This window comes from Xyrauchen texanus, chromosome 19 (genome assembly GCF_025860055.1).
Source record: "Xyrauchen texanus isolate HMW12.3.18 chromosome 19, RBS_HiC_50CHRs, whole genome shotgun sequence".
NCBI lineage: Eukaryota > Metazoa > Chordata > Actinopteri > Cypriniformes > Catostomidae > Xyrauchen > Xyrauchen texanus.
Window position 1 is genome coordinate 6,694,691 of NC_068294.1, and position 15,035 is coordinate 6,709,725.

Genomic DNA, 15,035 nt, shown 5'->3' on the forward strand with positions numbered 1-15,035 from the left:
AGGGCCATGTGGCTACACCTCCACTCCCTTTCTCATTCTGTAGATGATGTCACTATGGCATCCCTTAGAACTTGATGTGAGTTCAAATGATGCGAGCCTCCGTGTGGCGTTCCTCCTCTTTCACACCCACCCTTTCTCTCTCTCTCTCTCTCTCTCTCCCTGTCCCTAAGTCTCCATCTCATACTCCACAGCTCTCTTCATCAACTGAGGAACTGCAGCTGAGGAAACTTGATAGCACTCTGTCCCTCTCTTCTCTTTCTCTTACTCCTCTTTTTCTCTCTGTCCCTCTCTCATTCTCCAGCAGCGATGTAGTCCTCTCTTAAACTTTGGCAGCTCTTTGGTGATGAAGCCCTGACTGACTGATCCACCACTCCTGGACCTCTATGGATTCATTCCTTCCTTCTTTTTGAGGTCTTGTTGTCCTCTTTCCAGAATCGCCTCTCTCTTTGTATTGCCTTGTGTTTCGTTGTCGCGTCTTTGTATTTGAACTATGGCCATGAAGGAAACTGTACTCCCTATCAGTGAGGTGTCCAGTCCATACCCAGAGGTCATGGAACTCAATGTTGGTGGCCAGGTGTATGTCACCAAACGTTCCACCTTGGTCAGCGTACCTGACACCACCCTCTACACCATGTTCACCCGCTACACCCCACAGGAACTTCCCCGCGACAGCCGAGGACGCTTCTTCATCGACCGCGATGGCTTCCTGTTCCGATATGTGCTGGACTTCCTTAGAGACCGCCAGCTGGTGCTACCAGAACACTTCCCAGAGCGGGAACGTCTTCAGCGCGAAGCCGAACACTTCCAGTTGGGGGAGCTACTGAGAATTCTCGGCCCACGTGTCGCCAAACAAGGATCGCTTAACGATGAGGGCTGCCAAAGTGATATTGAGGAAAGTTCTCAGAGTAGTGAGTTGGTGACTCGAACGGGAAACAGTGCCACCAACTACGGAACTTCTTCTTTTTCCCAAGACAAGAGGTCAGGGTTCATTACGATTGGTTATCGGGGGTCGTATACGATGGTGAGGGATAACCAAACTGATGCTAAGTTTCGGCGTGTGGCACGGATCATGGTCTGTGGCCGTATCGCTCTGGCAAAAGAGGTGTTTGGGGAAACGTTGAATGAGAGTCGAGATCCAGACCGTCCACCGGAGAAATACACCTCACGCTTCTACCTAAAATTCACCTACCTGGAGCAAGCGTTTGACAGGCTGAGCGAGGCAGGGTTCCAGATGGTGGCCTGCAACTCGACTGGAACAGCTGCATTTGTTAACCAGTACAGAGATGACAAGATCTGGAGTAGCTACACAGAGTACATCTTCTTCAGTAAGTAGCCCTTGCATTCTTTTCATTTCTGCTCTGCTTTTTATTTTCCATTTAGTTGCCCACCTATTCCCCAAGGTATACATGTTTCACTCCATGTTAATTTTAACAGTTTTTTATTTTGTCTTTTGTTGAAAATGCAGTTTAAATTTATTCAGTATTTAGTCATGTCATATTCATTAATTTCAGTCAATTTCATTCTGACTAAAATGGCACAATTTTATATCCAAATATTGAATATTGAACACTTACTCACAATTACTTAAACATGTATTAAAAATAATAAAGATTATTATGCTTAATACCCAGGGATGGGAGGGTTACTTTTGAAATGTATCATAAGTCATAAGGTGGCGAAACTCATTAATATCATTTCCATTTTGTGCAGATAGTGTCAAATTATCTTTTACTGTTTTAATAAACAAATATTGCATCTGTACGTCAGTGAATGTACACTCACTGAGCACTTTATTAGGAACACCTGTACACCAATATATTCATGCGATTATCTAATCAGCCAATCGTGTGGCAGCAGTGCAGTGCATAAAATCATGCAGATATGGGTCAGGAGCTTCAGTTTATGTTCACATCAACCATCAGAATGGACAAAAAAATGGGATCTCAGTGATTTGGAGCGTGGCATGATTGTTGGTGTCAGATGGACTGGTTTGAGTATTTCTGTAACTGCTGATCTTCTGGGATTTTCATGTACAACAGTCTCTAGAATTTACTGAGAATGGTGCCAAAAACAAAAAACATCCAGTGAGTGGCAGTTTTGTAGACAGAAACACCTTGTTGATGAGAGAGGTCAACAGAAAATGGCCAGACTGGTTCAAGCTGACAGAAATGCTACGGTAACTCAGATCACCACTCTGTAGAATTGTAGTGAACAGAATAACATCTCAGAATGCACAACATGTCGAACAGTGAGGCTGATGTGCTACAACAGCAAAAGACCATGTCAGGCACTTTAGTAGGACCATAGTGTTCCCAATAAAGTGCTCAGTCAGTGTATATCATGAGCGAAGACACATCTGTTTATGTTTTTCCCTTTGTGTTTTATCTGGAAAGGGGCGTGAACTGCGCAACAGCCCAGTGAGACAACACCACTGATAACAGCTGGGCAAGCATTCATTATAACATTAAAATAACAAACTTCAGTGCTGGACCGGCACTTATTATAACATACACAAATTAAATGGGATTTCAAAAAGTGGTGGGGACAAAATTGGCAAAGGCAAAATGTGGTTTGGGACATGTCCTACCCATCCCTCCTGTAAATGACTCCTTAGACATATTAGTTACAGTACTTGTTAGAAGAAAAGTGATTCCTCACATTTTGACAGTTTAGGATATTGTATTACGTGTACATTTGTAATGAAACTGCCTATTTAAAGTTTAAGTTATGCATTTTACTTGTAACTTAATTCATATTCAATCATTTGAATATCGTCATTTGTCTCATCTTTGTTATCGTTGACAAATCAACAAACTTTTTAATTTTCTTTAACTAGATTTGCACTGTTAAGCACTAAAGTGTTCAATATTTTTCTTTCTCATATCCCAGCTAAATATGCAGAGACAATTCTAAGCAAAGCCATTGGTGGGTTGATGCAGCGTGAAGCATTGCCATTGCTCATGGTACTACTTGCTTGTTTTGACGATGGGGGTACCTCCCCAAATCCCCCCTGGAATCTACGCCCTTGGGTACACGTAGTGACCTTTAGACCCCAAGATCTACCCTAATCTCTCTCTCTTACACTTTCAGTCTTTTCCTCCCTTCAGCTATTCTTCTGCAATCCCATGTCGCTCCTGTAGCGCATCTCATCAAATCTCTATCACTACAGTCTTTTTCTCCTTTTTCCTTTTCCTTTTTCAATAACCACCCATTTAAACACACACACACACACAGTCCTCTTCAATATATTCAGACTTTGATGCTGTAATTCAATGCAGTACATGTAAATGTGTGTCATAACTGGGACAAAGCACTGTATGCCTCAGGCCTGACATACTGAATAGAGAGAGGATACTACACCAGAATCTCACACACCATTTCTGTCCAATCACAAAAACGTCTTTGAGATCAATGCTTCCTTATTACCCAATGAAAATCAGAGTTGGCATTACTGATTGACTATTCACTGTTATCAGTTCAAACCTACCACAATGCATATTGAAACGAGTGCATGAATGAGATTTAAAAACTTTGGAGGGGGAGAGTTTTATTGAATTATAACAAAAACATATTTCAAAACAGATCTCACAGAATCACGTTACTATACCCACATCTTTGCAAAATCATTTTTATGTGCTTCGTTGTACGTATCACAGCAGTTTCCTGGCAAAATTGAACACAAGAGGCACTACAACAACAGTGACTTTTATTAACTTTCACACAAATCACGAGTAAAATGGCAGATTATCAGTTCATATCTTACGTTTCGTCCTGTTCCTCACACACACTGCTATCTTATGACATCTTAACACTTTTACTATAGTGCATGACTTACATTTGATTGTTTACATTACATAACCAACTACATTTACAAGCTTGTTTGAGTATGATAAAATTGTGGTAGCTCATTGCAAGAGTGTTGCACTTGCAATGCAAGTATATGACATGTAAGCCGAAAGTGTCATAGAAGCCCTCAAAGATTATGTGGTTGTATCAGGATCAGGGGTAACACAATGTTGAGGGAACTGAGCTCAGGAGGAATGGGATGGATGGACCCAGTTGCAAAGAACACAGGAAGTTAGGCATAAAACAAACAAGTCTTTAATAAATCCAAATGATAGTTCAGTAGCGATTCCAAAAGTAAATCTAAGTTAGAAAAACAAAGTTCATCAGCTGTGTTAAATCCAAAAGGATTTCCAAAAAAAAAAATCCAAAGAACAAAAGGTAATCCCAAAAGTAAATCCGAAAACAAAGCATTCCAGCAAGAGAGGCAGTGAGACACAGAGAACAGAACATGAACTCACAAAAACTGAGCAATGAGTGAACAAAAAACAGCAACTTAAATACATCTCAGAAAACGAGGCACAGGTGAAATAAATAATAATACGTAATACAACACGAGGAACAACAAGATCAAAACACTGACAGGTTGCTTCAGTAATTGTGTTTCTCACATTTGCTTTTGTAGCACTGTCGGTTAGGTTTAGGTGTAAGGTTTAGGGTAGGGAGATTGGTTTTGTTGATTTAAAACTCGATAAACTATTAACCTTAAAAACCTTGAGATCATTTTTATTTATTTTTTTAGCACCACAGAGTGGACATTTGATGTCAGAACGGTCGCAATACATGTAGTGAACCACTTTTGTTATTTTGCATGCAGGAGTGTAAAGTAATTGAGTAAAAATACTTAAGTATTATGCTTAATTATTATTTTGGGGGATTTGGATTTTACTCAAGTGCAATTTAAATGGAATAATTGTACTTTTACTTAATTACATTTTCAAAGAAATAATAGTACTTTTCCTCCTTACAATTTTATTTAAATGTATTTATTTAAATAGTTTATTTAAATGTATTTAAAAAGTACTCTTTTCTTTCTGATCATTTTCTTTCATATTACTGGACTGAAGTAATAGAGGACAGAGGATTTCAGATCTGATTTGAGCTTTGGATCCGTTGAAATATTTGTGCGACTAGACCATATTTGACCGCCCGAATGAATATGACGTATTCATTCAAAACTATGAGCACAAAGTGAAAATACTGACGGTTTTTGTCCTAAACTTTATTACAAATGTCTGCTACTTCTACAGATTGGACAGTTATGAAGTCACAAATGATCATTCACGTTGCAAATATATATATATACAGTATAAATATATATAAAAGAAAATGCTTTTGTAATTAAATGTGTACATGTCATATTTAAATCTTATCCTTGAATTTCTACTCTCTATTTGCTGAATTATTATTGTTGTTGTTATTGTTGTTGTTAGGCAACTATAATTAAAACTATAAAACTAGCAATGATAATGATGATAATAATGATAATAAAAATAATGGAATGAATGACAACTTAACACTAAATATTTATTATAAATTTTATAATCTTTTTAAGTTTTTAACTTCACAAAATAATTTACAAAACAACATTACTAGCTTTCTTCAAATCTTTTTTAATTATTTTGTATTTGGTTATTTTGAAATCATACATTTGATTTGTATGACTATAAAACCAGAGAAGAAGCACAGATGTGGTATACGTGCAATTTCACAATTGTGAAATAATAATAGTAATAATAATTTCAGGATTCGAGGGCCCCTCACATGCCAGGGCCCTATGAACTCAGTCACTCTTTTCCCCCACGTACGACACCCCAGAACAGTGGAGCCATTCAGGTTCCTGGGCTCTACCATCTCCGAGGACCTGAAGTGGGACACCCACATAGACTCCATTGTGAAGAAGGCCCAGCAGAGGTTGCACTTCCGTCACCAGCTGAGGAAGTTCAACCTGCCACAGGAACTGCTGACACTGTTTTACTCGGCCATCTTTGAGTCTGTCTATTTATACTTTTACCTTATTTTATATTCTGTGCCTCACTGTAATGTTCTCTATGCACTTGTTTCTACAATCTCTGCAATTGTGTACGTGAGAACACTTGGCAATAAAGCTCATTCTGATTCTGATATGCAACACTTTATCAGTTGAGCTACCTCACAATTTGCACAAAAGATCACACGTAAACAAGCTTGTAAAAGTAGTTGATTATGTAATGCAAAATGTTCAAATGAGTCATGCACTATAGTAAAAGTGTTTTTATGTCATAAGATAGCATTGTGTGAGGAACAGAGAGAAAAGTAAGTGTTTATTAACTGATAATCTGCCGTTATACTTGTGATTTGAGTGAAAGGGGATAAAAAGTCATTGTTGTTTTAGTCTAGTGTTGTTTTAGTCTAGTGTTGTTTTAGTCTAGTGTTCATTCCACCAGGAAATTGCCGCGTTATGTACTACAGGCCACATAAAAATCATGTTGCAAAAATGTTATTATAAAATGATTCTTTGACCAGGTTGCAAATGCCACTGGGGGAGAAATATAGCAGTCGTCAGAGATAGTGAAAAGGAGACTTAACCAATTGAATTTAACAACATCCTCTCTCACACAATCTCCCCTATTGTTTTCATTCTACCTATGAAAAAAAGTTACTTTTTACTTTTTTAATACTTAAGTACAATTTAATGTGAATACTTTTTTACTATGTTTTTGTCTAGATATTTGGACTTTTAATTGAATCAAATTTGAGAAAGTATCAAGTAAGTAGTTACACTTAAGTATAATTACTTTCACTTAAGTATAAATATATATATACTTTTATTGTGCTTTTTATGGAGCTTATCATGCCCTGGACATTCTACAATTTTGTGTTCCACAGAGAAATAAATTCATTTGAGTCTGGAACAACATTTTCCATACTGGGTGCACTAACCCCTTAAGTACTAATCAACTACAGCCCCTCGGCTGAAGGATTCATACTGCAGGGACTGTGAGTTTAGTGCTGTCTTTGCAAGGTGTCAGCTAGAATGCATTGCAGTGTGTGGTCTGACTGAGTGGATGTGATTGTGGTCATTCAAACCAAAAGTTTGATTTGATGGATTTGTGATTGACTGGAAGCCACGTCTTCCGTTGAATTTGTGTGCTCATTAAAACTATTTGAAACAGTTCGGCATGTTTTAATGGGTTTTTGTGTGCGCGTGTGCCTGTGTGTTTAAGCTGAGATAAGGCTTTGTGGACCGGTAGAGAAGTGTGGAAACATGCTGATAAGAAAAGAAGGACTGTCTTGGAGGAAGAAAATCTCACTTTGGTAGACTTAAGCAAAGATAATGGAACTTCAAGTGCTAATCCGACAACTGCATGTCACGGATAATTAGGCTATGTGTGTGTGTGTGTGTGTGTGTCCACATTTGTCTATTATTGTTTGTAGTTTTGAGTTTTAAAAGATACCCAATGAAGATAAGCTGTCTGCTCTATGAATTACCTACAATCATTTGACAGACACACACACACACACTCACTCACTCACTCACTCACTCACTCACTCACTCACTCACTCTCTCTTTCTCCTATAAAGTGAGCTGGTGTGTGTAATTTTTCAATGTTTAAATACTTTCACCCATCCCAGCTTGATATGCAGAGACATGGATGTAACAACCATATACTTATGTTCAGAAATAGTGATCAAGCAACATTGTTTTTTTAACGATCGATTTGTAAAAAAGTCTTGAAGAATTGCTCTTTTTGTTTGAGCATCCCAAACAACCCAATATAGCAATAGTGGAGTAACAAATTGCTTGAATGTGCAGTAAATGTTTTTCCATCATAGCTTTTGTGCATGTCTTCTTGTCAAATAAACATTTAACCACCTCAAGTGAGTGAATGCTTTAGTGTATTTTTGAGATTTATTCGCACTTTGGGATTTCTATCCAGCATTTTTTATACAATGTCCCAAAATGCAAACAAAAATAAGTGGAAGGAAACCCAGCTTCTGAGCATTGAGAACACTCCTTTACTCTGCTGTTGTCACAGTCTGTCTCCCTCATGTTTTCCTCGGACTCTATTTTGAAGTGTTTCCACGGACTACATCTCCCAGTATTCAATGCCTTCATCATTATCATCTGTTCCTTATCTTCCTCACCTGTCATTAGCACCTTTTGTATAAATATCCTCTAGTTTTGTCCTTTCCTTTGTCAGTTCTTGAATTATTACGTTGTATTTATGTATTTGTATTTATGCATTTGGCAGACGCTTTTTTCCAAAGCGACTTACAGAGCCCTTATAACAGGGACAATCCCCCTGGAGCAACCTGGAGTTAAGTGCCTTGCTCAAGGACACAATGGTGGTGGCTGTGGGGATCGAACCGACAACCTTCTGCTTAACAGTTTAGTGCTTTAGCCCACTATTGTTACCACCACTCGACCACCACACCACGTTGTGATGTTTAGTAAGATATTAGTTCCACTCCAGCGTGTTACCTCGACTGATTCCCTGTATTTGTTCCACTCTTGCGTCTACTATATAAAGATTGGAAGTTATTCCTGTGTCTCCTCTCTTCCTCTCCACAAACCTACATTACAGAAGAACTGACCAACAAAGAATAATGGTTCACTTACCTTAAACTTTCACAGAACTACAGTGCTTCTGGAGCGGAGAATCATTCCCTTGCAGATTACTTCCTAGCCACACTGAACATCCATAACCCCTCACCATCATCAACACGCGAGACAGAGGAGGTCACTCTCATCACCCCCAAGATGACTCCTCTCCCAGCATTCTCAACTCACATAGTGGTTTATGGTGGGAACCCTGTGCCACCTCCTTGCTCCACACCTTCCATGGCTCCTTGCTCCACAACTTCCACGGCTCCTTGCTCCACGCCATACCCAGCCCCTATCTCCAACCTTCCCCGGTCCCTGTCTCCAAGGTAACTCCTCTCCTGACCACGAAGGTCGTTCCCCAGTCTCTACCCATGCTCACGTGCACAGAGGTAGTTCTCCAGTCTCTGCCCATGCTCACGACCAAAGAGGTCGATCCCCAGTCTTTGCCTGTACTCTCTACCATGGGAGTCAGTTCGCAGTCATCCATGGCACTTAGCCCCAAGCCTTCCCTGGCCTTGTCCCTCGAGCCTTCCCCGGCTCTGCCTTCCATAACCCCTCCCCCTGAGGCTTCCACAGCTCTGCCCACCTTCATCGAGCCTCTCCAGGCTCTGCCCACCTTCATCAAGCCTGTCCAGGCTCTGCCCGCCTTCGTAGAGCCTCTCCAGGCTCAACCTGCCTCCATCGACCCTTACTTTGCTCCGCCCTCTGTTTCTCCTACAGCTCCACCCTAAATCCCTGGATCTCCACTTCCTATGGCTCTGCCCATTCCACCAAAATCTCCACCACCTGTGTCTCAAATCCCTGATCCTCTAGTGGCTCTGCCAGCTCCTACTCCAGTTCCTCCTCTTGAGACCCAATTCATCCATCCTCCCGTGGCTCGTCTCCAGATCCATCACTGGCTCCACCATTGAGACCTGTATTCCCTACTCTGTGGCCGCCTCCTAGGCTTCCTGATCCTGTCCCTGCTCTGTGGCAGCCTCCTCAGGCTTCCTGACCCAGTACCTGTCCTGCAGCCACCTCCCAGGCCTCCTGACCCAGTCCCTGTCCTGCAACCGGCCCCCTGTATCCATTCTCCTGATCGTCTTCCTTGGATCCTTCCTCACCTTCTGCGTCATCCTACCCTCCTCATCCATCCTTAGGTGCCAGGATATGCCCTTTAAGGGGTGTTATGTCACAGTCTGTCTCCCTCATGTTTTCCTAGGACTCTTATTTTGAAGTGTTTCCCCGGACTACATCTCCCAGAATTCACTGGCCTTATCATTACCATCTGTTCCTTATCTTCCTCACCTGTCCTCCATTCCCTCATTAGCACCTTTTGTATAAATATCCTCTAGTTTTGTCCATTCCTTTGTCATATATTAAATTGTTATGTTGTGATGTTTAGTATGATGTTTTGTTCGCCTACTTTTATTTGCAGTAATAGCGCGATCTAAACTGTGCCAGGCAATTTTTGTGAATGAAGCACATCTACAATGAGACAAAATTACAGTACATAGAAAAATGTCTTCTTTGCACAGAAAGAAATGACAATGGCTGGGTTTCACAGCTTTATCAAGAGCTTATGATCATCTTAACGAATGTCGCTCGTTATTTTAAGATGGTGTAACGTCTGTCTCCCAAACCAGCATGTAGATTTTTCATTACAAAGTAGAACGTAAATGCTTCGTTATGGGAGCTGTCCGGTCCAAAGGTGCTAAATCTTTGGTCAATAGGCTATATGCCCAGGAGTTGATTGAAACCTTGTCGAGGTGCCAACATTTATTAACTATTAAAGAATTTAATTACAGAAATAATGATGGCTTTAGTAAGATGGGGTTTCGAATGTATTCATTCTCAACTTCATAGATTAATGAAAGTGATGCAAAAAATGCATGTAACATGAACGTACGCAATGTGCAACAAAAGGGGCTCTCACGTAGCCTAAAGGTTTGTTTCTTTGGCTGGAACCTGAACAAATTTACATTTACAGTTATGCATTTGGCAGATGCTTTTATCCAAAGTGACTTACAGTGCACTTATTACAGGGACAATCCCCCCCCGAAGAAACCTGGAGTTAAGTGCCTTGCTCAAGGACACAATGGTGGTGGCTGTGTGGATCGAACCAGCGAGTATAAACTGTCTGATTAACAGTTATACACTTTAGCCCACTACGCCACCACTACTCCCAAATGCACACAGAACAGTATAGAAATGACAGACATCAGTAGGCTGAACTATAGACACAAAGACACACGCTTGAAAAACACACTTTTATTATATTTTGAAGAACAGACTAAAGAAATGCACATCTCTTGATGTTTGTTCAGAGGCGTGCAGAGCATGTTCAATTCATATAGCATATGTGTATACACCTAAACGAGTTCCTAAACCTAAAATGTATATATAATTATATTATTATTATTATTATTATTATTATTATTATTATAATCATCGTTGTTGTTATTATGTTTAAAGTTATAATTGTCTTTAGATCTTAATATTGTATTAGTAATATTCCACCTGTTGGAGACGGATACTTTCGTGATGGCAAAGGTGCTTGTATTCGATTTTTTGACCACTTCATTATTCTTATAGCTTTTTTGTTTCGTTTGAAGTGTACTTGAATTTAGAAATACCTTTGGTTTAAGTTTGTCCTGTTTCAATACATAAATTCCATTTTTAAAGCAAAATCAATAAAGGAAGAATTCACCAATCTCTCTGCTGAGGGTTGATGATGTAATCAGATGTCGCAAATGTTTTTTAAATAAAATATCATGAATATATTTATTGCATATCTCACAGCCCTACTGTACACTTGTAGCCTTACTGCCATTATGCAATGTGCATTTGTGATTGCCATGTAAATAGACTAGGAGGATTTGAATCATCCATTAGAGGAGGAAGAAGAGGAGGAGGAAGAGAGAGAGAGAGAGAGTGAATTGCTCATTGCACACTCTCACTCTAATCTCCTTTGTTAACCATATTTTAATTATTTATTTTGGCCTATTTAAGTTTTAAACTCCATGTCAAATTAGTCACATATGTCTTCTAAGCAAATCTGTTCAATAAGTCTAAGTAATCTTTTGCCATTACAAGTATGCTCATCAAAGGAGGCTAATACAACAGTATACTGTATTATGTGTCATGTAAATTTAGATCTATCTTCAGACCTAATTTACACCTATCACATTACATGCACAGACTGTGGAGACTGCCTATTGATTTTGATGCAATTTTTTTCAACACTTTTTGCATCCTCTGAAACAGTGTACAATGGTTTTTTAATGATTGAAATATATTACCGTAATTTCCGGACTATAAGCCTCAAATTTTTTCCCACGCTTTGAACCTCGCGGCTTATACAATGACGCGGCTAATATATGGATTTTTCCCGCTTTCAAATTTTATATAAAAAAAAAACATTCTGTGACGTGCTCAGTTTTTTGGCGGCGTGAAGCTTTCATTAGACCAATGAAATTGCCGAACGGGTTAAGGTCAAAACAACTTTTTTTGTTTACTGTTTAGATTAAATCGAGCGCGCTCAAACTTCCCATCATTCTGATTACGGTAGTAATTTTGTCACCCTCACCATGGCAAAGACATGGAGAAACGCATATGATGCTGCTTTCAAGTTGAAGGCGATTGATCTGGCTGTTGAAAAAGGAAATAGAGCTGCTGCACGGGAGCTTGGTCTTATCGAGTCGATGATAAGACGTTGGAAACAGCAGCATGAGGAATTGACTCAGTGCAAAAAGACAACTAAATCTGAGGCTATTCAACTCCGACACCGAAGGAAATTACTTCAGTGGTTTCAGTGCACAGGACGAGGAAGATAGTGACCAATGACTTTCTTGGTAGGCTACTGTTTACTGCAAATGTTTTATTACAAGCCGTGTGTGGCAGCGGGGGCGTGGTCAAGCGCCCGTCCAGGAGAGAAAAGCTGTAAGGGCGCTTACACCTGCGCTAAATTATGTCTAACACCGGTGTCTAATTTCAAGTGCCCTGCTTCACGTGTGCTTCTTGGGAAAACTGTCACACGGGCACCAGTGTGACAGTTTTCAGCAGGGCACTTGACGTTCCAGGTAAGGCTTTTAATGGCCACAGCAATGTTTACAATCAATTTTATAAAGTTTCTCAATTCTTCTATGCGCCAACACTAGACTGACGTGTGTCACTCTCTCAGCTCTGTGGCTGCTGCCTTTTTATGGCGCTCTCCCCATGCTTACTGAAATTAGACACAGGTGTTAGACATAATTTAGCTCAGGTGTAAGCGCCCTTACCGCTTTTCTCTCCTGGACGGGCGCTTGACCACGCCCCCGCTGCCACACCGTGTTTCGTTAAAGCCTATTTATTTTTGTTACAAGCCGTGTTTCGTTAAAGCCTGAGTGAAGTTCATTTGTTTCAATGTACCGGTAGGCACCTGCGGCTTATAGACAGGTGCGGCTTATTTATGTTCAAAATAATATTTTATTTAAAAATCAGTGGGTGTGGCTTATATTCAGGTGCGCTCAATAGTCCGGAAATTACGGTAATATTATTTATTAAATGTCCCTTTGTATCTTATAAACTGTGAAAGATGCTAGAACAATACATATAGTAATTGATGGACTCATGGCTGTAGTCAATTTACGAGTGTTTTTACGTGCTGCTTAGATAAAAATTAGATCAAACTGTCAAACCACAAAAAGACATAGACTTGCTACTGAGAACTATACGCAATCTTCTAGCTAATGCTGAAGTCAATAATCTATGTCCCTCTATGTACCTGCAACTCGGTGCTTCTCATCCATGTGCGACCCTTCTGAGACCAAAACAACGTTATTTCACTTGTGTGTAAATGTAGTATCTTACTAGCCAGAGATCGAAAGGGATGCGTCGTGCAAGGCACAGTACGGGTGATTTTCAGGGCATGAACTCACCACATGGTGGCTCTTGTCCTGAATTAGGCACATTCATTTGAGAGATGCATTACTGTCCTCCCTTAGTAACAACTGTATTTTATATTTTTCTGAAAATTAAGGAACATATGGAGTGACTTTTGAGAGTTTTTCAATATGCCCCTCTCTGTCTTTTTCCCTCTTTTTCACTTCATGGACACACCACTCCTGTCCTATCAGTTTGTGAATACAGAAACAGGTGCAAGGGAGAGCAAACATATGGAGAGAGAGAAGGTGAGAAAATGTGTGTGTGTGTGTGTGTGTGTGCGTGTGTTGGGACGAGGGGATGAAAAGGTCATTTTTTGAAATGACAGAGACTTGGCTCTACAATGCTCAACAGTTCAGATACTGTATATCTATAAAGCATTCAATTTAGAGCTCTTCATTATCTAATAAAAATAACAAAATATACATTGAACTGAGGATACAAATATGGATGAATACTGTCAATGATAAAGGATTTATATTTAGCAAATCCCCACGAGGTGTCAGTGATTGTTTTTATTTCACCTTTATAGGCTGCTTAACTGTAATCACGTCATTCTAACAGCACTGGCAAAACAGAAATAAAAAAATGCTATCAGCATTTATCGGCAAAGACTTTTGCAGAAACCGATTGTATCAAAAAGCAACTATCAGCACCCATATATCACAATATTTTATTATGTAATTTTTTTTATCAAATTTCAATATGTCTAAAAGTAAAACACCAAAGCCAGAGTGAATTAAAACATTGCAGGAGTGAAGGAAGCTGTAAACTGGCGTCTCTTGCGCTCTCCCCCTTTCGCTCACTCACTCACTCACTCACTCACTCACTCACTCACTCACTCACTCACTCACTCTCTCTCTTTCAAGTCTGCATTTCAGTCCTCTCCACAAAGGATTATGGGCAAGATAGCATCAGCGAGTGTACATAGGCTGTACACTCGAAATCAGAGTGCATTGTGGGTAAGAATGAGTGAACAAATGTAGGGAATGAGATGTAGGTAACGAATTACAAAATGGCAGACTAGTGCACTATAGGGGCGATTTCGGATACAGCTATATTGTGACCAGTGTAGTCCAATTCAGGAACAAATGACTCTTTTGAGCCGGTACTTTTGAATCTACAGTGTAAAACATACAGTGTGACCAGGGTAGTCCGATACCCAAATAAATTTGTCTTATGAACCGGTTCGTTTTAGTGAATAAAAAAACATACAGTGTGACCAGTGTAGTCTGATTCCTGGACAAATGCCTCGTATGAGCTGTGTAGTCTGATTCCTGGACAAATGCCTCGTATGAGCTGTGTAGTCTGATTCCGGGACAAATGCCTCATATGAGCTGGTTCTTTTGAATCTACAGCACATGACATACAGTGCTACTGGTATAATCCGAAACCCCAACACTTATACATATCAGCCTGAGCAGTTACTAAATGAATCTTACTGATGTGCAGATATGACTTTTGTTATGTCAAACTTGAAATAAAATAAGATTACTTTTTTACGCTGTACTCAAGGCTTGTAATTTCAATCAGGCGCTGCAGTTACTGACTGGTTGTTCATATGACATTGTAAAGATACACATGGATTTCTTTGTAATCAGTGTCATTTTATCAAAAGAAATTATGTTTGTATAGAATTTTGATTTATAGTTAGAATCAATTATTGGATTGCATTCATGCCTCTTACAAAGTCTATGTTAAC

At 39.7% G+C, this 15,035-nt stretch overlaps 1 protein-coding gene across 1 annotated transcript in view; it reads left to right on the plus strand.

Annotated features, from left to right (window-relative positions):
• Window positions 1-233: 233 nt before the first annotated feature.
• Window positions 234-15,035, plus strand: part of kctd8 (potassium channel tetramerization domain containing 8) — a 42,346-nt gene continuing 27,544 nt past the window's right edge. The window contains exon 1 of the mRNA XM_052150188.1: window positions 234-1,325. Coding sequence (XP_052006148.1) covers window positions 491-1,325 — 835 coding nt within the window. The 5' untranslated portion in view covers window positions 234-490. The remainder of the gene's footprint in view (window positions 1,326-15,035) is intronic.